This window comes from Macrosteles quadrilineatus, unplaced genomic scaffold, assembly GCF_028750875.1.
Source record: "Macrosteles quadrilineatus isolate MER2022 unplaced genomic scaffold, UCM_ALF_1.0 Scaffold_6__1_contigs__length_79288215, whole genome shotgun sequence".
NCBI classification, from domain to species: Eukaryota; Metazoa; Arthropoda; class Insecta; order Hemiptera; family Cicadellidae; genus Macrosteles; species Macrosteles quadrilineatus.
The window spans coordinates 62,997,103-63,020,569 of NW_026542599.1; the positions used below are offsets into that span (position 1 = coordinate 62,997,103).

The 23,467-nt window shown below is 35.4% G+C and overlaps 1 protein-coding gene across 1 annotated transcript in view; it reads left to right on the forward strand.

Annotated features, from left to right (window-relative positions):
• The window catches only part of LOC128997568 (dynein axonemal heavy chain 8-like), a 65,232-nt gene that overhangs the window by 4,879 nt on the left and 36,886 nt on the right, over positions 1-23,467 (forward strand). The window contains exons 6-21 of the mRNA XM_054423207.1: positions 3,098-3,311; positions 4,079-4,207; positions 4,434-4,660; positions 5,773-5,941; positions 6,804-6,958; positions 7,871-8,037; positions 8,886-9,039; positions 12,977-13,206; positions 16,039-16,214; positions 16,841-17,021; positions 18,235-18,395; positions 18,770-18,949; positions 19,522-19,685; positions 20,983-21,237; positions 21,641-21,881; positions 22,315-23,202. Coding sequence (XP_054279182.1) covers positions 3,098-3,311; positions 4,079-4,207; positions 4,434-4,660; positions 5,773-5,941; positions 6,804-6,958; positions 7,871-8,037; positions 8,886-9,039; positions 12,977-13,206; positions 16,039-16,214; positions 16,841-17,021; positions 18,235-18,395; positions 18,770-18,949; positions 19,522-19,685; positions 20,983-21,237; positions 21,641-21,881; positions 22,315-23,202 — 3,691 coding nt within the window. The remainder of the gene's footprint in view (positions 1-3,097; positions 3,312-4,078; positions 4,208-4,433; positions 4,661-5,772; positions 5,942-6,803; positions 6,959-7,870; positions 8,038-8,885; positions 9,040-12,976; positions 13,207-16,038; positions 16,215-16,840; positions 17,022-18,234; positions 18,396-18,769; positions 18,950-19,521; positions 19,686-20,982; positions 21,238-21,640; positions 21,882-22,314; positions 23,203-23,467) is intronic.

A 23,467-nucleotide genomic window follows, 5' to 3' on the forward strand; every position in this document is an offset into this window, starting at 1 on the left:
AAATTTATTTTATTACAATACAAAATTGATAGTAAAAGAAAAGAAACTAAGGGTTCACAATAAAAGTTTACAAAGGGTGGCAAATGAATTTACTAATTAAAACTTTAGGCTAGGCCTATTACAATAGTTCTAATTTAGGTTGAGGGGTTATATTGCATGGATCTTTATCTCAGGTGGGGTGATCGAGTGGCGTTTGAATTTAATCTTGTGATTATATATAGCCTAATTAAATTTTGTATTGAAATATAAATTATGTTAGAATTATTTTCTGATAGGTTGAATTAATTAATGTTCTGAATAAGCTTCTATTAGTTTCTTGACTTTTAAATTCTGGTACTATACAAAAGTTCAAAAGTTAGGCTTAAAAATGTTCTAATGGCCTCCATCCAAGGAAAGAAAAGGTCTGCTGGAGTGATCTCACCAAAATTGATCTCTTCTTCACAGTTAAATTTCTTGATGTTGTGTAGTTATTAATGTTTGTAACAAGAACGGATCTTCTTTAATCAAATTTCACTAATTTATTCCAAATATATGCACTTTTTTAGAATTTTTTTTATTAAAATATGCAGTTTACAATTTATATCTTCGTACTATCTCAGCACTCTTGGAAGTGAGGAAGGTTTGATGCATTGTTGCATTCACACATGTCAATGCTGACTTTATCACGGAAAATTGTAGGCCACTGTTCACACATATATTATAACAATTTTCATTTGCTATAGAGCTAAATTTGAATTTTGACAAGTTATTTATGTAAAATTATTGAATTTGAAGCAATTTTGTTACAAAAAGTTATAGGCTATTATATATTTACATGAAATAAGGTTATTTGAAAATGTTCTATATTATATTGTATTGAATCAATTACCTATTGGTCTGTTTGGCCATATATTATACAAAGTTTGGTAAAGGGAGATGGATTGACATATTGATAAAAATAAAAACATATGGTAAAAATTAAATTATTCTATAGACAATTTTTGTGAAAATACTGAATTGTTACAGCAGTATAATATTTATTTACTGTTGATGCAATAAATTTATTTCTTATACAACAATTAAATAAAATTTGGTAACTAAAATAGTTATGTAGTTTTTTATAATTTTATTTTTATGCGTATTAAAAAAAAAAAACATTGATATTTCTACGTAAGGAATCATATTTTAAACAACCTTTACATTTGGATAATATGGATAAAAACATTATTTTTAAGATTTTTGCGGTTGATTTAGACATTTCTAATTTGCATAATCCAAAAATTTGCAAACCTCTTGCTACTACGCCTAAAAGCATTGCTGAAAATATATATATTTTTATATTATTATATTCTACATTTATCACTGAAACATACTGTATATAATAGATATCTACTTATATGGGCATGTAACTGTTCTCTGGTGAAATATATGGTACCACTACAAAAGGGCCAAAATATGACCACCACTGGTACCCAGATAGGGCCAAGGATTGAGAGAGAAGAAGTAAAATTATAATGCTTCGAACTTCAACTAATCAGCTGTTCAGGCAAATTTAATTGTTAACGATTGGTGCGATGATTCGTTGCATTACTATCAGAGACAATGAGGGGTAAAGAAAAAATAACCTCTCTTTTTAAGTTTTGAGTAGTGGTTTTTGGTAATTAATATACTGTCGCAGGTTAATTAATGCACACAACTCGCGTAAATAGTGTTAACTCGTAGAAGTTTTTAAGGCACTCGCCAAGGCTTGTATTTAACATTTTCTACTCGTATCGTTTACACTACCTTTACGCGATCGCCGAAACAGCTGTTGCACCAATTGTGCAGCCTGGTCAGGTGATGGGAACGTTCAACCACCAAAATATATTTTGAACTCTCTTCTTTTACAAACTATATTTCTCGCTACATAATAGTCGCTCAATACTATTTTATATATATGAAAATGAATCCTCAGAATCTCCACCTTTCTAAAAGTATAATATAAGTCTCAGCTTGAAATGTACTCGCCATTAATAGTTACGGCAGCAGGAACAATGACCGCGACGCGTTTTGCGCCTTTGTTTGTGTTATGTTTATTGGATCTGAGAATTGTATAGCTGTTAAGTTATGTACCGCAATAGTATCATTATACAGAAATACTATTTATCTATTGTGTACTACTCTCAAAAGTTGTCAATTAAAAATTATTGGTTCTAAACAACAACAAAAACCATTATACTCCTGATTATACTTATCGTAAATTTAAAAAATATATTTTTAGTAACTTCTTGTCAATTTCCGTGAAACTACTACATAATCTCTTTGTAGAATGCATTTTTCTGCACAGTTTGACATGTCTAACGTATTCATATGACTTTTGGTTCTTGAGATATAAGCTATTTTGTGCGCGGCGGCCCCCCGCGCGGTCCCCCAACTTTACCCCCTCCCCCCCATGTTATTAACCACCTAGAAATGCGACAACATCGATTTTCTTCATCTACTAGGTACCCATAGCAACAATCAAAAGTCAAATTTCGTTACACTTTTATGCATGTTCAAACCCCCTCAGCGCCTCGACTACAAGGCATCTTACCCAATCTACATTCATCTTTAACTTAAGTTGGACTATTTTCCAAGTTCAGTATGATACATTTTGTGATTACTTTTTAAATAACAATGTTAAAGCAGTAAAATATAATTGGTAATTTTAATGGTTAATAATAAACCTTATAGTCATGGCTCCGTCTGGCATTTGGTTATTTTATTATTACCCTTTATTTCATTTAATGCATAGGCTATCTAAATGTATATGGATATACTAAAAAAGGAGGGATGTCCTTAAAGTAAGTTCTCCTGCAAGCTATAGTCTTAACCAAGCGAGCTAACTCTTACATGGTCAGAGCATCAATTTTCCCTTGCTTCCTTATCACTATAATGAAACTATTGTTGCATAGACGCGAGGAGATAACAATAGCATAGTAGCACTGACTTCATTCCATAGGTGTAGTATTAAGTCAAGTCAATGACAGTAGTCATTGAAGTAAAGTGCTTGGTGTTGGTATAAGATATTTTAACTAGCTTGCATGGAGACCAATCCTAGTACCGTGATTATTGTCCTACACTAAAAACATGATTACAGATTTCAAAAATTGCATTTACCAGCCCTGGAAATGGAACAGTCATATGATGAAGCAATGTCTCTCTTCTATAAGGAGCTGAATTACATTTATGACTATTATTTTGAAAACAAAAGTGTACCTGCCATTCCCAGGAACAGTCCCCCCGTAACTGGGTCCATTGCTTGGTTTCGACAAATCAATAAGAGGGTGGAAGAAATTATGGCTATGTTTGAGGTAAGAGAAACTAGTGTGTGTAGACTATCCTTCAATTTAGTTGATTATAAAAGGACAATAACATGTAAGGGTTTGATTAATCAAGAAACTAGACCATTTAAGTGTTTGCGTTTGATTATCAAGGGACTAGACAATGTAAGTGTTTGCGTTTAATTATCAAGGGACTAGACTTTGTAAGTGTGTGATTATCAAGTGACTAGACTTTGTAAGTGTTTGATTATCAAGGGACTAGACTTTGTAAGTGTGTGATTATCAAGTGACTAGACTTTGTAAGTGTTTGATTATCAAGTGACTAGACCATGTAAGTGTTTGATTATCAAGGGACTAGACCATGTACATGTTTGATTATCAAGGGACTAGACTTTGTAAGTGTTTGATTATCAAGGGACTAGACTTTGTAAGTGTGTGATTATCAAGTGACTAGACTTTGTAAGTGTTTGATTATCAAGGGACTAGACTTTGTAAGTGTGTGATTATCAAGTGACTAGACCATGTAAGTGTGTGATTATCAAGTGACTAGACTTTGTAAGTGTGTGATTATCAAGTGACTAGACTTTGTAAGTGTTTGATTATCAAGGGACTAGACTTTGTAAGTGTGTGATTATCAAGTGACTAGACTTTGTAAGTGTTTGATTATCAAGGGACTAGACTTTGTAAGTGTGTGATTATCAAGTGACTAGACTTTGTAAGTGTTTGATTATCAAGGGACTAGACTTTGTAAGTGTTTGATTATCAAGGGACTAGACCATGTAAGTGTTTGATTACAGGAAGATGGAGCTACAGCTCTTGAGACTGAATTAGGAATGAAGTGTTCAAATGTCCTTGAAGAGCTTCAGCTGGACTTAGCCTACGAAGAAGAGATCCACCACAGAGGGTGGTATGAGTGCATGATGAAGGTAATGTTACTTGCGCATATCAAACTTCTTTATTTCCACCAATGTGTAATATTGATTGTCATTGATATATTATTATTGAACATCAACCATTTGAAGGTTTGAAACTGGGCCCAGCTTTCCTTGATCATATTGGACTTTTGATAAATGGTCCTGTGTAAAGTAACAACTAGCCTTATCCGAATAAAGTATTTAAAAGTGTAATCTTTGCCATAAAATATATGCACAGGTCCAAACTTGTCTGAGTGTGCCACTGTTGAAAGTTGGGGACAAACCAGGCTCTTACAAGCTGAACTTCCATTTGTCCATCATGGAAGTGTTCTTAGAGACGGAGAACTTCCTGAGAATGCAGAAAGCTGTTCCGGACTTGGCATTGCTGATTCTGATCTGTCGACCGAGAATTTTCTTTGCTCTGGAGGAAGTTAAGGCTTTGGTTGCTCGCAATATTGAAATTAGGTAAGTTATACACTTGGGACAACTTGTATTAGAATTGATTTAGTCATATAAGGTTCACACCTTGAGGATCTTTTTTACTTGAATACAGTAAATAAACTCTTTATTGTTGCATAACCATTTTCAATGCACCGGTAAGGAAGGATAAAACAGGGTTTGGTGTCAAAGTGTGTGGTACAATGACAGAGAGGGATATTATAGAATAAAACAGTTTATATTGTAAGATAATTTCTGATAACGTCATAGAATTGTTGACCGTGACTGCTTTTAAGAAACAGCAACTAATTTAAACTACAATTGTACTTACGAGACCGGTTAATAGGTTTTCTTCCCCGCCTGGGCCTACTTTTTGAGTAGGTAATATGTTACAAGAACTACAAAGGCTACAACTAAAAAATAAATTGAATATAATTCAAGTTCATGAAACCAGGATAAAAAAATAAAAAGAATGAAGGACATTTTTCCTTTAACTTGAGATAGTGTTTTGGAAACTGAAAATAGTTTTGGAGTCTTATGTTGTAAGAGCGCTTTATTTTATTATTTTTGAGAAGAATATTTAACATGCATTTTTTGTAAATTCAAAAATGTGTATTTAATTATTGTATAACCTTTAGGATTAAAAAAAATTGTTTATTTTGGATTTGTATAAAAAACTACATCTTATTATTGGCCTTTCCATAAAAATGATTGACATAAGCTTCACTCACAGAAACATCACGTTTTGTAAGAAAAAGTTTAAATTCTCTAATTATCCGTTTTAATAAAATGTGTGAAATGTTCTGTATTAACTACCGCTATAGTTTGACTGCATGGTTCCGGTAGAAATATTGAAAGCGGTTGAAATATTTAAATAGTAATTTAAAATCTCAATGTAGATCATGTTTAGTAAAGTTGAATACAATTTTTAATACAGAGTATAGTTTAAATATACTGAACACGGAAGCTCAGTGATGGCATATCCTAGGCTTTTAAACAAGACTTTGTGGGTTCAAGAACGGCCACTGGAATATCTTATCACTAAGGCCACTTCACTGGCTGGCTGTTTGGTCACCGAATAGGTCAGTAGTATTCTATGGTGGTGGTTTGTTGAGTTGAGATACACAAAATGTCCACAGGAGGAACGTGTGTCCGATATTTGTGAACCTGATTCAGTCGCAGATGATGCGGCTTGACGAAGCCTTCTTGCCTTGTCTGAGCAACATATCCTGGACATCTCTCACCATCCCTCAGATGTTGGCTGGCATCAAAGAAACACTAGACTCTGTGGATATGTTCTGTAAAGAGGTGACATTCTTTGGTACCAATAGACATTCCATCCTCATGCTTAAGTTGTTACCAGTTTTGGAGTAAAAATAACATGTTTTTTGTAACTGAATGAGTGTCATGATGTAAACTACAGATTTCTGTTGGATATTCCAAATTTTTTTACCAAGCCAACCTGTTAGGACAACTTACTTAGCGTGAATTATAGAATTTTTCTCTTCAGATAAAATATCACAGTAAGAATATTAAGGAAGGAAATAGAATTTAAGACTGTAGCACACTTTTTGAGTGATGTATGCATAAGTGTCAAATTTATGAAGGAATTCTTTGACTCTTTGGTAAAGAGACGAATAGAAAAAATGTGTTGTGATAACTCTTAACGGGTATGAGATAATTTTGATTACCTATCAAAGAACAGATCGGATTCTTTTCAAAGGCAAAGCTATCTAGATTGTTTTTATTTTGACGATTGACATGAACTGTCAACTATTTTTTTATGATGAAAATGATGTAACTTCATTTAATTTAACATTGAAGCAGCTTTTAATATTAAACCCCACAGCTAAAGTACCGGTGGGCAAAATTTTCTTTCCTTAAGCAAGGGTGATTCCCAGGAAAAAGGGACTTACTCAATCGCTACTGGACTCAAACCTGTATCAGTCTAAAATATTTGCTCAGTTATTAAAAGTTATCAAGGGTTTAGAACAGTCAAATAATGTTCACTTATGACATTCTTCTTAAAATGTTATACATGAGAAATATCTTTTGTATAGGACAAAATCTGTAAGACGTTTTATAACTTGGGTCCTTTCGATTCACTGGAAATCTCTCATAAAAAGTAAAAATTTATGCCAACAATGTTCACATTTGCATGCAACCTCAGGTAAACGACATGAAAGAAGCCCGTGTGGACGACACGTTGGAGATTATCGGAGAGCAAATGTTGCTGTTGATTCCTCCGCAAGCAATGGAGGCTCACGAGTGGTACATAGAAAACCAGACCCATGCTGTGATGGTGTCTAGGGAATTGCAAACCAGGTGAGACTAAATCGTTATTGTACTAAACCACAGAGAAGTAAGGTACAGAGGATATAAGCTTATGGGACAACTGTACACTTTCAGCTCTGGTATGTTGAGGCAGAAATATACTCGTGACAAGCAGGGAAGAGCCTAAACGGTGAGCAATGTGCGGAAAGTCCTATCGCACATGGCACAGAGTCTTTTTTTAAATGTTGTAGTACATGTTGCGGAGGGGGCGGAGGGGGTCGTTTCTCTAGACACCAGCACTAGTACTAGACACCACTTTGGTGTACCGTTGAGTGTCGTATCTTATTTCTTTGTGTCTAAACAAACAACCTACACAACTAGTAATATGTTGAGGATACATTATGACTCAGCTGATAAGTATCTGATTAACGAGTAGAAATACAAATCACTTGGACATCCACAATGTGCTATAGGTATGGTATACATAGACACTACTATTCGTTAGTATGAACAAAACTGAGAACTCAGAAAATAAACAAATTCTGATCATATGGTGGCATTGTAGAATTGTCTGTGTTTGATTGTTTTTTTTTAGATTACCTTGAAGGAATAACAAAGGGCAATATAAAATAGTGTTTTAAAAATTATTAGAGGGAATGCCAAGCCAACACACAATTGCAAGCGAGTATGGGATTTGTCACATCCCAGAAACAGTTTGCTAGAACTTGGCATACATTTTGTGTGTCTGTACAGAAAAAAACCCACTAACCCGCTTTACAAGATGAATTTCGAACTGTAAAGTAATTTTCTGAGGACTGTGAAATAAAGGAAAACATATATTTTCGTCCCTTAGACACCTAGGCATAGGCCTACTGAACCGCTGGTACGGTCTGACAATATTACCTAAGCATGTTGAAAGTGAGACAAGGTAGGAGGGCTGATAGTAAATTGTGATATTTGCAGGTCTCAGACAGCTGAGGAGGCTGTTATAGAGTTGATCAATAAATTTGTAAGTTCTGTCGAGGATCCCAACATCGACCAGGAGGAGAAATACAACTGGTTGGATATGAACAAAGTAAACAGACCAGTGTTTGCCATCAAACCTCGTGGAGCAGCAGACGACGGAGAAGGTACCTAGTTGTGAATGAGATACCAATGGCTAATATTGGAGCATTGGTGTGATATAATCTAAGAGATTGGGGAGATTGGGGGTCTAGTGTTAGAGTACGGGGTTTGGCGCCAGAGGTCCCTGGTTCAAATCCCACTAATCACCAATAGATTTTATCCATGTTCCAACCCTCTAGGGCTAGTCTAAAGTTATGTGTAAAATCATAGCCTCCTCTAATACAAGGCCACGGCGAAACAAAAGTGGCAACACCGCTGTCCTGTCAAACCAAAACAGCTGTTGTACTAATTTATAATGGAGTGTATAGGCAATGTTTATGTTTACACTTTTGTTATTACTGTTATAACCATGGCAATAGGCATGCCGTTGCGACGTTATCACACACCAACACTGCGGCCTTGTATTAGAGAAAGCTAAGGTAAAACAGTTCCTGGCTGGAACCTAGCATCCTCAGGTGTGAAGGTCGAACAATCTAAGGGACTGTTGTGCAGAAAGTACTTAAAAAATAAAAGGATTAGTGCAGAAATACAGCCGAAGCTGGAACGTGGATAACCTTTTCGCCTGAGAATCAGATTCCGATAGTAAACAATAGTAATCACAATAGTAACACTATTATAAAGAGTCTGTCGCACATCAGATTGCATAAGGTTAGCCCAAACAATGAACACCCAAATAACTCACAATAGCACCAGCCATTTCTAGCAGTTTATAATTTGACTGATCTCAAACTATAGAGATATGTTTTATGTTGTTTTATTTACTACAGTGTTCAGTGAATCAAGTTCAAACAAACTCAAGCTAAGTCTGTTAGATACTTTGTTATTAATCATATACATGTTTGTACTTTTTCAGAGTACAAGAAAGATACAACAGAGTATACAATTGAGGATTTGAAAGCCGATTGCATGGATGTGTACAGTTATTTCAATCGTAAAAATATGGATTCAATAACCAAAGCGACGAGAAACACTTTGAAAAGTCTCAGAGACCGTGCAGGTACTTCCAGGTAGGACAGGTGGTTTTCTTTTACTTTTTTATTATTAAATCACTATAAAAATATTTTTTTTTTCATCAGAAGGACTAACTATTTAGTTCTCCTAATGCTGAGGTTACTATTATGTATATATTTTTTACTTATTAATTCTTCCTTTGAATATAACAAGTTTTTTTATTTGAGGTTTCATAATTATAAGTCTAAATGTTGGTCATTATACAATAACATGTTCACTGATTGGAATAACGATAAATAAACCCTTAAATATATATCCATTAAATCTATTTTTATTTATCATGCAGAATTTTCTATTTGATTTATTATTCCCTCCATATAAGCAAAAATTGCAGTTTATTAACAGTAGTTTACACAGGGGTGCCCATCCCCCCCTAGACTCGTGACGCACCCCCCCCCCCAATTGAGCAACAGCCCCCCCCCCTATAAATGATGTACACAACAAATGAGAAACATTATTCCCCCGCCCAGCACTATTTGTATAAAAGAAGTTTTAAAATTTTTTTAGATATTTAAAATTCAAACCCAGTTAATCTATATCAATAAAGTTATAGTTTTGTCTGTACATTGCTCAGAATTATACATATTTTGGGTTATTTATGTTTTATACATTGAAGAAGTTGAAACATGTCTTATCTCCATTTATGTCCGTCTGTCACGGCCCAGAAGGCATTTTATGCAGCCTACTCATGGTCTACTCTGAAGAAAACTAGAGTACCGCATATGATTCTAATGGTTTAATTGTATCCACAGGATTGGCGAGAGAGTCCTTATAGCCATTAAAATATGGCCTCACTATTTTGGAAATAAAATAACGGACGATCAAAAATACAATTTTGTGTGATTTTTTCTAGTTTATTTTCTCCATGTTTACTACATACGTCATTAATTTATGAAATACTAATAATCTGTTAAGAAAACACGTCATATATGAAATTACGAACAGCTGTTTTGATAAAGATTCCTTTTCCTAGCTGTCACTGATATGTTTACATAAATGTTCTTTAAGAATACTGTGTAGGCCCTAACCCTAACCATTTCCGATCACGTTTGTAAGCAAATCCAAAACCAAGTGAGATTAATAACCGCGTGGCTTTGGCTTACATAACGGGTTTGATTTATCACGAGTACTAATATGTAACTGTAAATTAAATTAAATAACTAGCCATCATCCAGGTCGGGAACCGGAGATTCTGCGTGTATCAAGTTGTACTTGAATTTTGATTACAGGGAAAAGACCGTGAATCAGTGTTGTACAGGACTGGAAAACTTATCTTTCTATATAAATAAAATTAGAGTTTTATAAGTCACCTCAATTTAAGCAATTTTTTATTGCCAGAATATCCATAACGAATTGTCAGCGTCTTTCTCGATATAACGATCCCCTCTCCCTCCCTTTAGAAACATCATAGCTCCTTTGATGAAAATGAAATTGAAACAACGCTTGCGCCAACAATCGTCTGCTCCGTTATACACTTCTGTCTGCTGTGCGCTATGTTACAACAGATTTCAGATACAACAGCTGGGGAATGATGACGATATAATGCTTAGTACACTGTGATTGAGTGATAACCATGGTAACTTTAGTAAGGCTGTGATTGGTCAATGAGTAGGCCTAAATATGGCGACTTCGACTTGTTGAATTTGTGTATGAATTGAAGAGAAACCTATTAATGAACAGAAGAACAAAGAAAGAGAATAACAAGATTGTTCTCGTTACATTCTTTTTTAAGAGTGTTTTAATTATCTCTAAATATAATTTTACACTTTTTCATTACTTATCTATCAATTCCTATGCTGTGATACAGCACCTATCGGTAGCCTATCAGTCTATCATGAGCAGTACCTTATAACACTTTCTAAAGGTTCCTTTAATATTTACGTTATTTATAGCAATGTAATGTTTGGCTCGTGATTAGTTGAGTTTGAGTTAGCTAGAATTTTAATCGTTGCCGTTTGTACAACTGAACCAAGATAAATGATTTGAAATTTACAATAATAATGATTGTGCAATATTGAATTTCGTTTATAAAAATGTAAATCGTGACTTAATGGCTGTTTACAGCGTGTTAAAGAGTTTTTCATCTGTTTTTATACTATACTAGCTGGCCCGACAGACGTCGTCCTGTCCTAATGTGGTTTTATGTCAATGCTCGTTCATTTTCAAGATGAGCTCGTTCGCATGGCTCAATCATGTCCTGGTTGAAGTTCGTTCGCTACGCTCACTCACCTTTTGGTTGCAAATTAGCTGTCGTCACAAATAAAAAAAATAGTGCTGCACCCTGTTGGTAAACCTATTAACTTTTTAATGCTATTGAACATCACAGAATCAAATTGCTTAGTTGAACCAGCTGTTAAGATTCTTTAATTCCATTTAAATATGAGTACTCATAAGGTTAACATGGAAAACTCCAGAGCCACTGGGGCAGAGTCCTTTTGACGGATCTGCACCAAACTTCACACAAACCATCCTTGAATAATGCTTAATAATGCCTGAAAGTTTCATTACAATCTGTCGAGCGGTTTCGGAGTCCATAAAGGACAAACATACATTGGATTATATATATAGATTGGATTAACCGTATTTTTCATTCCCCCCCCTCTCCCTATTAACTCAAGTAATCGAGTATACACAATAGTGTAAAGTATTGTAGCCTATGCTACTTGCTACTTGATTGTATTTTAACGAGCTTTATGTCAACAAAGCGTTCTGCTGTGCTTAAGTCGCGGTGTAGCTGGATGTGTCTGTACCACGCGTTATCTGTTATCTATCACAGCAGTTGAGCCATCCCGTGCGCTCCCTCTCTTAGATCTCACGTGTTGCTAATCATAACTTTATACACGAATCCTAAACTATCCTAAAATCCTATTTGAACTAATTTAATTCAAAAATATAACTATTGTCATTAATTATCCACTTTCTATCTGGCGATTTCGTAATGTATTTTGGATTGTCGTCACGTTGAACACTGTTGCAATTAACTTTAGCCCCCCCCCCCATTTGAATTTTTTGAGCCCCCCCCAAGAATTTCAATGACGCAGTCTGCGTCACGGCCCCCCCTTGTGGGCACCCCTGGTTTACACAATGATTGCGTAAAGATAGTTAAAGATTGTTAACAAGAAGAGTAGAAAATTTAAGGTACAAGCCTTAGTGAGTGCCTTAAAAACTTATACGAGTGTCGTTCGTTAACACCATTTAATATTTATGCAAGTTGCGTACACTACTTTACCTACGACAGTGTTCTAATTACTAAAAATCACTACTCATAACTTCTAAAAGGTTATATTTTTGTTTATAACCTCTCATTGCCACTGACAGTGATGCAATGAAACACTGTACCAAACACTAATTGCACCACTCAACAATTTAACAGCCTGAACAGCTGATTAGTTGAAGTTCGAATCATTACAATTTTACTTCTTCTCTCTCAATCCGTGAACCTCATTGGTCCATTACCCGTGTTGTTATGAGTAAAAACTATGCTGTTATGAAAGTAAACAATGTTGTTATGTGAAACTTTTCAATTTTAAGAACTGAACTGAAAGGCTACTTCAAAAACAGTCGTAGGTAAAGTAATAACAGCAAGTATGCAGTTTCAAAATTTAAAAATTTCCCAGAAACTTATATTTTTTTAACCATTGCAGGTAATGTAACAAAACATTAGACCTAAGTATTCAAACCAAACAATCCATTTTTAGAAGTAAATTACAAATGTTTACTGGGTACAGCTCACTAGGAGTCAGAAAATATTTTGAGAGCATAGCTGTGTAATACGTTAAATTAAAGGTCTCTATTAGGTGAACACTGTGCTGCCCGATTACTAAAAAGATTCTTAGTCAAAATAGCGGTTTTTTTAAATTATGAATTTGAGCTTGTTGAATATAGCTTAGTTTGTCACTCTTGAAGAACTCATAATCTTGTTGATTTCCCCAGTGGCGTGGTCAGGTATGAGCACTACAAGAACGACCCTGACTACATCTATCCGTTGTTAGTGGCTGAGATTGTTCTGCACATCCCCAATGTAGTGATTGTTCCGACCCTGGACCAGATGCAAGGATACTTCTCCAAGATCACCAAGTCTGTGTTGTCGATCATATGTTCGGTGCCTCAGTGGGGTCTGGGTGCCGCACAACTCGCTCAGAGGACCAAGTCCAGACATGGTGGTCAGTATTGCAAGTAGACTTATCATTGTGAAATCTGAAGTTTTAATGTGTTTAGTGTGTGATTGTGTTGGCTGAATGCCTTCCTAGAAGAGGTCTTTGGGCGACTACCGTGTGACAAATGAAATAATCACAGTCAAATGTCAACCTCGACAGAGTGACCTTTATGACACCTTGGTACTTGCAGAGAGAAGTTTCAAGTCCCTTAAAATTCATTTTGTGTTCTAAACAGCACTGGTCAGGATAAACAAATGTAAGATGGTGATTCTTCTGTTATGACTCTGTTGTCATACAAAGACAACAACTCTACAATCAGTGGCGGTTCTAGAACCTTGTCAAGGCGGGGGGGAGTTACTGGTGGGGGTGCAGGGGGTTCCCCATACCCTCCAAGAAAAGAGGGGGACTTTGGCGTTCTCACGGGTCGCCGGAATTTTATGCCCCTGGGCAAAGCTGACGTCACTATGACGTAGTAACCTGAGTGGCCAAAAGTTTGTTCGCGGCCGGAATTTTACCCCCGCGGATTTGGAAGTCTAATGAAAATAGACAGAGCGTGATTAATTAGATTAGCAATAAAAACCGGAATTTTACCCCCTGTCCATATAACTAGCGTTTAGACAACTGAAGATGTACGGGCCGGATTTTTACCCCCGGATTTTTACCCCCCGGAATTTTACCCCTTGGCCGATTTTAGAAATTGAATGTTTGATTTTATTATTTCTGTTTTTAATTCATTGTAAACATTTCATTATTTAGTAGCCTATCTTTATTTATTTATTTTGTAAAGAAATGTTCGAAACAATTATCATTCAGTCGATTGTTTATACGTTATATTAACCAACTGTTAGCTTCAAAGATCGAATCCTAATTACTAGAATCTCAAAATTAAAATTAAAAACCTGTTCAGTTAGTTAATGTTACAAATAAATTAATATAGGCTACTTAATAATAAAATGTTTACTATTAAATTAAAACAGAATGAAGATAATTAATCATTCTCACTAATTTATATATCTGGCCAGGGGGTAAAATTCCGGGGGTAAAAATCCGGGGGGGGGGGTAAAATTCCGGGGTAAAAATCCGGGGGTAAAATTCCGGGGGGTAAAATTACTCACTCACTCACTCACTCCCATGGCCATTTATGCCCAAGGCGGGATTTGGCCGCACCAACAACTGCTTTCCATCTCTCTCGATCTTCTGCCTCTTCCACTTCTGCCCCCACTTCTCTGACGTCCTTGGAAACACTATCCCACCATCTCTTCTTGGGCCTTCCTAATGGTCGTTTCCTTTCTGGCTTTCCTATACTTGCTTCTTTTAGTAGTGAACCTCGTTCTCTCCGTAGTGCGTGTCCTGCCCACTTTATTCTCCTTGCTTTCACGTGTGCTACTACATCATAATCATTGTACATATTCCTTATCTCCCTATTATGCCTTTTTCTCCATTCTCCATTTTCTTGTATTGGTCCATATATCATTCTTAAAATTTTGTTTTCAAAAACAATCATTTTGTTTTCTTCTTTTTTATTTAAAATCCAAGTTTCAGCTCCATATGTTAATACTGGTCGAATTATACTATGATATATTTTTATTTTCGTTTTATGTGAGAGAATCTTTGAAGTCAACAATTTCTTACAAGAATACATACATTTATTGGCCTGAGCAATCCTATAATTTATTTCCATTTCTTCACTATTGCTGCTTGATATAATTACCCCTAGATATTTAAATTGTTCAACAACTTCAAAAGTATGTCCATCTATACTAATTTCATTTGTCCTCACTTCATTTGGCTGTCTCGTGAAGTGTATATATTTTGTCTTCTCATCATTAATCTTTAGGCCCATTTTTTCTGATTTTTTTATGAACAGTCTGGTTAGCTCCTCTAGGTCATTTCTGTTTTTTGACAGAATTACTACATCGTCCGCAAAAGCTAGGATGTTTATTTTTGTTCCCATTTCTAAACCTATATTTGTTTGTCTTACTTGTTGGAGGGCCTCTTCTAAGGCTATGTTAAATAGTATAGGTGACATTCCATCACCTTGCCTTACGCCTGTTCTTACTTCAAAGCTTTCTGATAACTCTCCATCTATTTTTACTTTGCATTTTGATTCATTCAAGGACATTTCTACTAGTTTTATTAGTTTTCTGGGGATCCCAAACTTTACCATCTGCTGATATATTCTTCCCCTGTCAATTACGGTAAAATTCGGGGGGTAAAATTACAGGGATAAAATTCCGGGGGTAAAAATCCGGGCCGTACACTCTAGGTTTTTATAATTTGATGTGTTCTGATTAAATTCACAACCGTGAAAATATATGTTTAATTCTGCGTTTAATCCATCGAGGTAATGTCGCGAAACTCAAAAGTTGGCGGCCGGAATTTTACCCCCTGGTTTGTGACGTCACGTTTGCCCAGGGGGTAAAATTCCAGGGGGATAAAAATCCGCTACCCCGTTCTCACCTAGAAAATTTTTTATTTTAAAAGGCGTTTGGTGACTTTCTAAAGCCAGTTTTAACGTCTAGAACTGTGTCCAAAAACTCTGTTAATGTTTTAAGTTTTAATGGATGTTTAAATTTATTTGTCTGGCGTCCAAGGGGGGGGGGTTTGCCCCTGTGGCCCCCCTCCCTTGGAATCGCCACTGTTTTAATACCAAAGGACGAGCAATAGTCTATGAATAAATTGTTATTTGGTGTCCATGTCATTATCGTTCGTTTGACTAAATTGAAAATATTTGTTACGATTTTATTTTGAAAATTTTTCATTAGCGTACATTTCTTCAGTCTGCTTTGACGTACATTGCTACCCAAAATTAATTAACTCTCCATTCTATGTTTGCAGCCACCAAGAGTGTTGTAGTAGAGTTAGTGTCCAGTATTGAGTCTGACAGTAGTAATATGGAAGGTCGCAGAGACTACTTAAAACAGGTGATGGAGAATAAAGAGGTGATACGACTGACCATCGCACTGCAAGGCATCATACTGCTCATAAAACCGGACGTCACCAAACTGTTGAAGGTAAGTGTAGAAAATTCATCCTGTTTACAATGCGAAATATGTTTACAGCTTACCCCTAAATTGACATAAAATTAAGGTTTACAAATATTTATTTTTAATTTAGGTATCCATGCAGTTTGGGTCCTTTAAGCAGAGCCACAAATTCTCGTCATATTTTTCAAAGACAGATTTAACCTGTTATGCTTTGGAAAAGATAATTTGAAAAGTAGATTACTTTATTACGTTAAATTACTTGTTTTTCAAGAGAACACAGTATTTTGTTATTGACTTGTTTGTTTTTGCATCTTACTTGATACTACGTTAATACGCCATAATATTTTTTTGGAGCTGGAAAAGCAGTAGGCTTAGGATTCTATTGAATATTAAGGAAAGTGAACATACATAATTAAACTCAAATATGAAAAGAGATAAAAGCAGTTCATAGGTCTCATTATTTGACAATCGTTCTACTCAAATGTTATGCAGCTAAAGCAAATAACAGATAAATAAAATTTTCTGATATCTTTGCAGTAGGAAAAGGTAGCCTAGTTCTTATTATTGTTTAAAAAACTTCATATACATAAATTTCTTTTTTCAAATTTACTCTATCACTAAACTAATCTTATTAAAATTTTACTATTTTACAGACTTATCAGAAGTACTCTTATCTTTGGTCAGAAAAGCGCAACGATCAGATGAATGGGTTTGTTGATTCCCAGCCCCACACAATTGTGATTGAAGACAAGTTTGCAAAACTGGAAAAATCTTTGAAAGATATTGAAGAGATTTCAAGCATGAATATTCTTGGTCCTCTTGAGATGCTTACAAGTAAGGCAAAATTGTTCTCAATTGTAGGCCTATAGCTTCATGGTGTGATGTGAACTAAGTTTTTAAAAAAAAACTTAAGTGGAAGGTTGGAGATAAATTTACAATCTTGAAACTTATAGACATAGGCTAGTTCTTTAATTTTATCGCTTTTTAACACTTTAAGTCCTAAGTTCTAGTAAAACTCGGGGAATTAGTTCATAAAATCTAACCTGCAAGCTCTAGTGTGCTTATAGTGTTGTTGCATTATCTATCTATCTATATATTAATAGGCAAGCATGTTTCTTTAAAACCTTTTTTCTCAGCTTGTGTGCATCGTGGGGTAAATCTGCGCATACCGTTAGAAAGCAATTTTCCTGTAGGTGTGCAGAATCCCTTTATAAATTTAAATAGGCTCAAAGATAAGCACAAAAAATGAGTTTAAAAATTTGAAAAAATTAACATGGATCTTATGCGTTGCCATGCTGGTGACGAAATAACAACGAAATATAAACAGAAAATCAAAACAAATGGAAGAAACTCCAATCACATGTTTTATTTACAGTGTGGGGTGAAAATAGAGAAGTGAGTACATTACATATTTTTGGTCGAGTTTCGACCACTGGACGACCTCTCGTAGTGTTCGATCAACAGTGGCATGGTAGGTCATTTGGTGGGGAAGGGGAAGCGAGCTGGTGTAGTGGTTAGAGCGCAGTACTTCAGTCCCTGAGGTCCTGGGTTCAAATCCCACCAAGTCACCAATAGATTTTATCCAAGTGATAATGCCGCAACCCCTAGGTCTAGCCTGAAGTAATGTGAAAAAAATCAATCCCGGGCTCGTGCCTAGCGTTGTAGGAAAAAAAGCTCTAGAACTCTATGCTGGTTGGATTTGTTTTCATGTAACTTTATTTGACAAAAAATTTGAATTATATATGCTTTTAACTATTGTTTTTTTGTCTTCCCAATGTATCAAAAATTAATTTGTTCAACTACCTTTTTATGACATCCATATAACTAAGAGGATTGATGATTTGACCCTCTATCCTTTTAAAAATTTAGATTCATCTTTAAGATAAGTGTTTCTGCTGTTGCCACCAGTGCTCAACTTTATCAAAGGCCTTTGGTTATTCCTCATAAATTTATACCGGTAATATGGTTATACTTTTTCTATGGATTCTTTATGAATAAGATAATGATTATGAAACCAAAAAGTAAAAGTTAATAATTGATTCTACAGCTCAGTTGAAATTGGCTCTCAAAGTGGAATGGAAAGATTGGAAACTAACACTATCAAATCTGTTTCTCAACGCTTATCGCAAGAAGTTATCCGAACTTTGGGATTTTATGGAGGAGAAAAAAGAAATTCTGCTCAAGAAGCCAGTTAAAGATCTAGATGAGGTATTAAATAAAATACTAATATTGTTTTAATGTAACTACAATCCTAACAAATATAAAATGTGCTAACATTGGGATATTTTAGACACACAAACTTGTCACAATTTCTCCCGCTAAAATCTCACTGGTAAGTTACTGTTATTGTTATTTTTTAACAGATTAAACCTAGTTTATAAACAGATATGCCATGATTTACTGGAGAGTATAATCTTGTTGAGCATGCATTCGCAACTTAGGTTCTGGTTCTGTAACACATAATGTAGCGAATAATTGTGCAATTCTAAAAACTTACCGCGTAAAACCTGTAATGGAAAAAAAAATTTGCAAGGCCTTTAGCAGATTTGAGATTGTTCAATCATGTGGCTGATTTTTTGCAGGTGAGATTAGCAATGGCTTGCCTTGATGCCATCCGAGGAAACTTTATCAGATTGGATAGAGAGTTGAGTGCAATTGAGGAAGCTTACGCAATATTTGCTAAGTTCAACATAAAAGTTCCACCCGAAGATATTGAGAAAGTAGATGGACTGCGGTTCAACTTTGAAAACTTGATCCAATATGTGAGTTTATTGTGTGACTTTATTTTTATAGAAATATGAGTGAAATAATGTAATTCCGAGTTAATTACACAGTTACACGATGTTACACAAAGTCTTTGTTCATTTCATGTATAGTTGAATCACATCTGTTGTAAATTTAAAAGAGGCAATGTCAGAACTATATCAATACGGTAAGTAAAAAAATAAATGAAGGATGAGTTTAGACTGTATAGTGAGTGACATGTGTTTTTCTTAGGTCTTGATTAAGTATTCTTTTATTACAAGTCCAATCATCAAGGCATACCAGGTCCAGTTTAAACAATCCTGACTTATGTCAGGATTAAACCATTACATGCTGATTACTAGACAAGCACTACATCAACTTAGCTACCTATAGAAATATGTTAACTATAATTTTAAATAAGAATAACTTAGCTTTGACTGTAAATACTTGATGATTCGTTAACATTGGCTTTCCTATTCTTCTACATTTTAGCAAATGGTCCTTTCTCTTTAATATTTGTAGCCATTATATTTGGATGACTTATGGAGTGAGAATTTTGCCAACAAACTAAAATAATTAACTGTTCCAGTCCAAAGACATGCAAGAGTCGTTGTGTGCCAGCCAAGGCCCGCTGCAAGATGAGTTGATTGCCAAAGTAGCTTTATTCGCTGCCGAAGTAGAGAAGTTTGACATTGACTTTGAGACTGACGGACCCATGGTGGATGGTCTTGAGGCGAAAGAGGCCAGCGACAGGTGAGATAATGACGTAAAAATATAAATCACAATTTTTAAAAACCTAACCTAACAAAATTATAATTCAAAGCCATCTTGGATTACAAAAATATAATTTTTTTTAGAAATCCTTTTTATTGTGCCTCAACTACAGGATGGTTAAATGTTTGCATTATAAGAATTGACAAATCAAGCTTTAGACTATTGGGGTTGATGGAGCAATTTGTTATATGATTATTCAGATCAGAATGTATAGATAGTTAAATTTTCTCACGGTGGAGTATGTCAGAAGTTCTAAATTCGACAAGAAATAACCGATGCTGTATCAGTTGTCTAGTTAATAGTTATTGTCTGAATTGTATTTAATGTTAGTTTTTTAATTGTATTTGTGGTGTCCTGAGTTATTTTATTTACAGCTTCTGGCAAAATCCACAATTGGTGATTATTTAAAGCTATACTTTCAGACATTCTGATCTGAAAATGTGTTCATTTTCAACAGCAAGATTCATTGGTTTAATTGTTCATGGTTGAATTATTGATTTATTGTACAATGGAGTGTTTTAACCCTAAATTTGTATTGTGTACGTATACTTTTCATACTATTGTAAAATCTAAAGCCTGTTTTTATGTGTGTCATGTTGGCAATGTTTATGCTGATGTTGACTTAATAATGTTTCTTCATTAATTATATTGAATTTTAGCCTTCTGATCGCATTATTTAAATACTATAAATTATGGTGTAAATGTAAATACTTGCATTTATGCTATCATGTTTGTAGCTGAGTTACTACCGGTTTCAACTCACATAGGAGTCATCTTCAGGCTATTAAAGATGTCTTCTCGCTTCATTCGAAGCTCGTCAATTGATAGTAAATAAATAAAAAAAACATGAACACCTACATGATCATAAATAGGAACATTTAGGATTAAAAAATACTGAAACGTTAGGCCTAAGGGCCATAACGTGATCGGGCGGGAGTTATGTCTCATCATAACAGGATTGCATAAATGCAAGGTATTTACACCAATTTAATATTTCTCTCTTTAAAAAAATAGATTTCACAATCTGGTACTTTAATTACTTTTTGGTTGTAATATGGAGTACATATAAGGGTTTAAAAATAGATTGTTATTTTCCATACAAAATAGTTTAAAAGTTGGGCTAATAACAATAAACAAACTTTAAAGAATATAAACCACACTTAGCTACGGTAATCTTAAAATCGTCTTCAGCCAATATAAGGATGATAAATGTATAAAGGAGTGTGTTTAATTAGCTTTGTTAGATTTCAGTCAACATTTCTGATTATTTCTGCAGGGTGTTGCTGTTCCAAGGCCGATTCGACGAGCTTTGGCGGAACTATGAGGTGTTGAGTAGTGGAGAGAAGTTGTTTGGCATGCCTGTACACGACTACCCTGTGCTCATCGAGCGGAAGAAACAATTCAACCTGCTACAGAAACTGTACGGGCTTTATCTGATTGTGAACAAGGCGATTGACGGTTACTTTGAACTGGCCTGGCAAGACGTCAACATTGAGGAGATCATGTCAGAGTTGACAGACTTCCAGAACAGGTAGAGATGTTATTGGGTCAGATATTAGTTGTATTTGTTGGGAGGATTTTATACAATTGAATGCAAATCCTACAGAAAACTATACCTTATGATGTAAAACATTCAGAAATAGTATAATTATTTACATTTTGTTCTGGTCAAGTACTGATTGGAAACTTAAAATACCTCTATGCTTTATTTTAGGCAGAAACCACCAGTAGAAAAATACTGATGTTGTGTATTATTATAATCATAATTTTTGTGATAGTGCTATAACACAGTGCTTAGGTAATTAAATTGGGACGAGGGTTCATTGTTCCCAGAAGGTTTCAGTTCATCATCTTTATCTCAATTTATAAACCAACCTCTGAGTTAACCTATAGAATTATTATAACACTTCATCTAATATGAGTGCACACTGTAGGTGCCGAAAGCTGCCTAAAGGACTCAAGGATTGGCCGGCGTTTATAGAGCTGAAAAAGAAAATAGACGACTTCAACGAGTGCTGCCCTCTACTAGAGATGATGGCTAACAAGTCAATGAAGGAGAGACATTGGCTGAGACTTGAGAAACTGCTGGGAGTCGTGTTTGATGTGGAGAATGATGAGTTTACGTTGAAAATGGTCATGGACGCTCCACTGCTCAAGTACAAAGATGATGTTGAGGTTAGTGTTGCCGTTTGTAACTGGATTTTTTTTAGTTATCATTATCTGTACATACTCCAATGTTAAGTGAACTAAATTATACATTTATTACAGTCTCACCTAGTTTCTTGTGCAAACATACATTGTGTTCGCTCACCCTGTATTTATATCAGATGATTATACTCTACAGTTCTCTACGTAGATTTCGTTGTGATTTTTTCATCTTTGTGTACTAAAGTGACCTAATCGTGCATTGATTTAGGCACCTTCTGAATTTAGGGAGAGATGATTCAAGTAGGCCTAAATGTGAATTTTGACTACCATGCATCAGCATGACGCTGACGGCGTTTTCTGCATCAGCATGATTATTACAAACCTTCTTCCTTCTATGATCACACAGACTATGTGTTGTTAATTTATACTCAAAGCCTACTAATAATTATCTAATTTCCAGGACATTTGTCTCAGTGCCCTAAAGGAGAGAGACATTGAAGCCAAACTGAAAGAAGTAATAGCAAACTGGGAAAGTGTAATATTGCAGTTCTCTACTTTCAAAACACGAGGGGAACTATTACTAAAGGGAACAGAAACCCAAGAAATCAACAGTCTCATAGAGGAAAGTCTTATGGTCATGAACTCACTGGCAGCAAACAGATACAACGCTCCTTTCAAGAAAGAAATTCAGCTGTGGGTTTGGAAGCTCGGTACGACAGCGGAAATTTTGGAAACATGGCTTGTCGTGCAGAATCTCTGGGTGTATTTGGAAGCGGTGTTTGTCGGTGGTGATATTGCCAAGGAATTGCCTGGCGAAGCGAAAAGGTTCGCAAGCATCGACAAATCTTGGGTTCGCATCATGACCCGGGCCAGACAGATCGCAAATGTGATTGAGGTGTGTGTCGGGGACGAAATGATGGGACAACTTCTCCCCCATTTAAGAGAGCAGCTAGAAACATGTCAGAAGTCCCTTACTGGCTATCTAGAGCAGAAGAGGTTGATATTTCCACGGTTCTTCTTTATTTCTGATCCGGCCCTGCTGGAAATCCTGGGGCAGGCTTCGGACTCCCACACGATCCAAGCGTATTTGGAAGGAGTTTTTGAGAACGTTTACAGAGTGGAGTTTGATGAGAAAGAATACGATAAAATAATATCTATAATTTCTCGGGAAAAGGAGAAAATTCAGTTGGAAAAGGAAGTTTGGTGTCATGGAGGTGTGGAGAATTGGCTGGGTAATCTGCTAGCTCAAGCTAAGCTATCACTGCAGACTGTGATTGCCAATGTGTATGCATACATGCAAGAGCCAGAGTTTACAGTACTGGATATGGTGTCAAGGTATCCTGCGCAGGTGAGTCAAAATGAAAACAAGTATGAATATTTTTTAGTTCAAAATACAATTAAACCACCCCTACACTCTTAAACTTATTTTAAGTTTATGATTCTAATTTGGTGTTCACTATGTAGGAATATTTTTTTTGTTTTGAGTTCTAAATCTGGTGGGGGGGGGGGGGAGGGCAGATATTATTGTATATGACTACACCACTGGTACCAAAATCAGACTGTGAAGAAGGCTAATTTATGACTGTGGCGAGAGGAAAGATTCAAGATTCAAG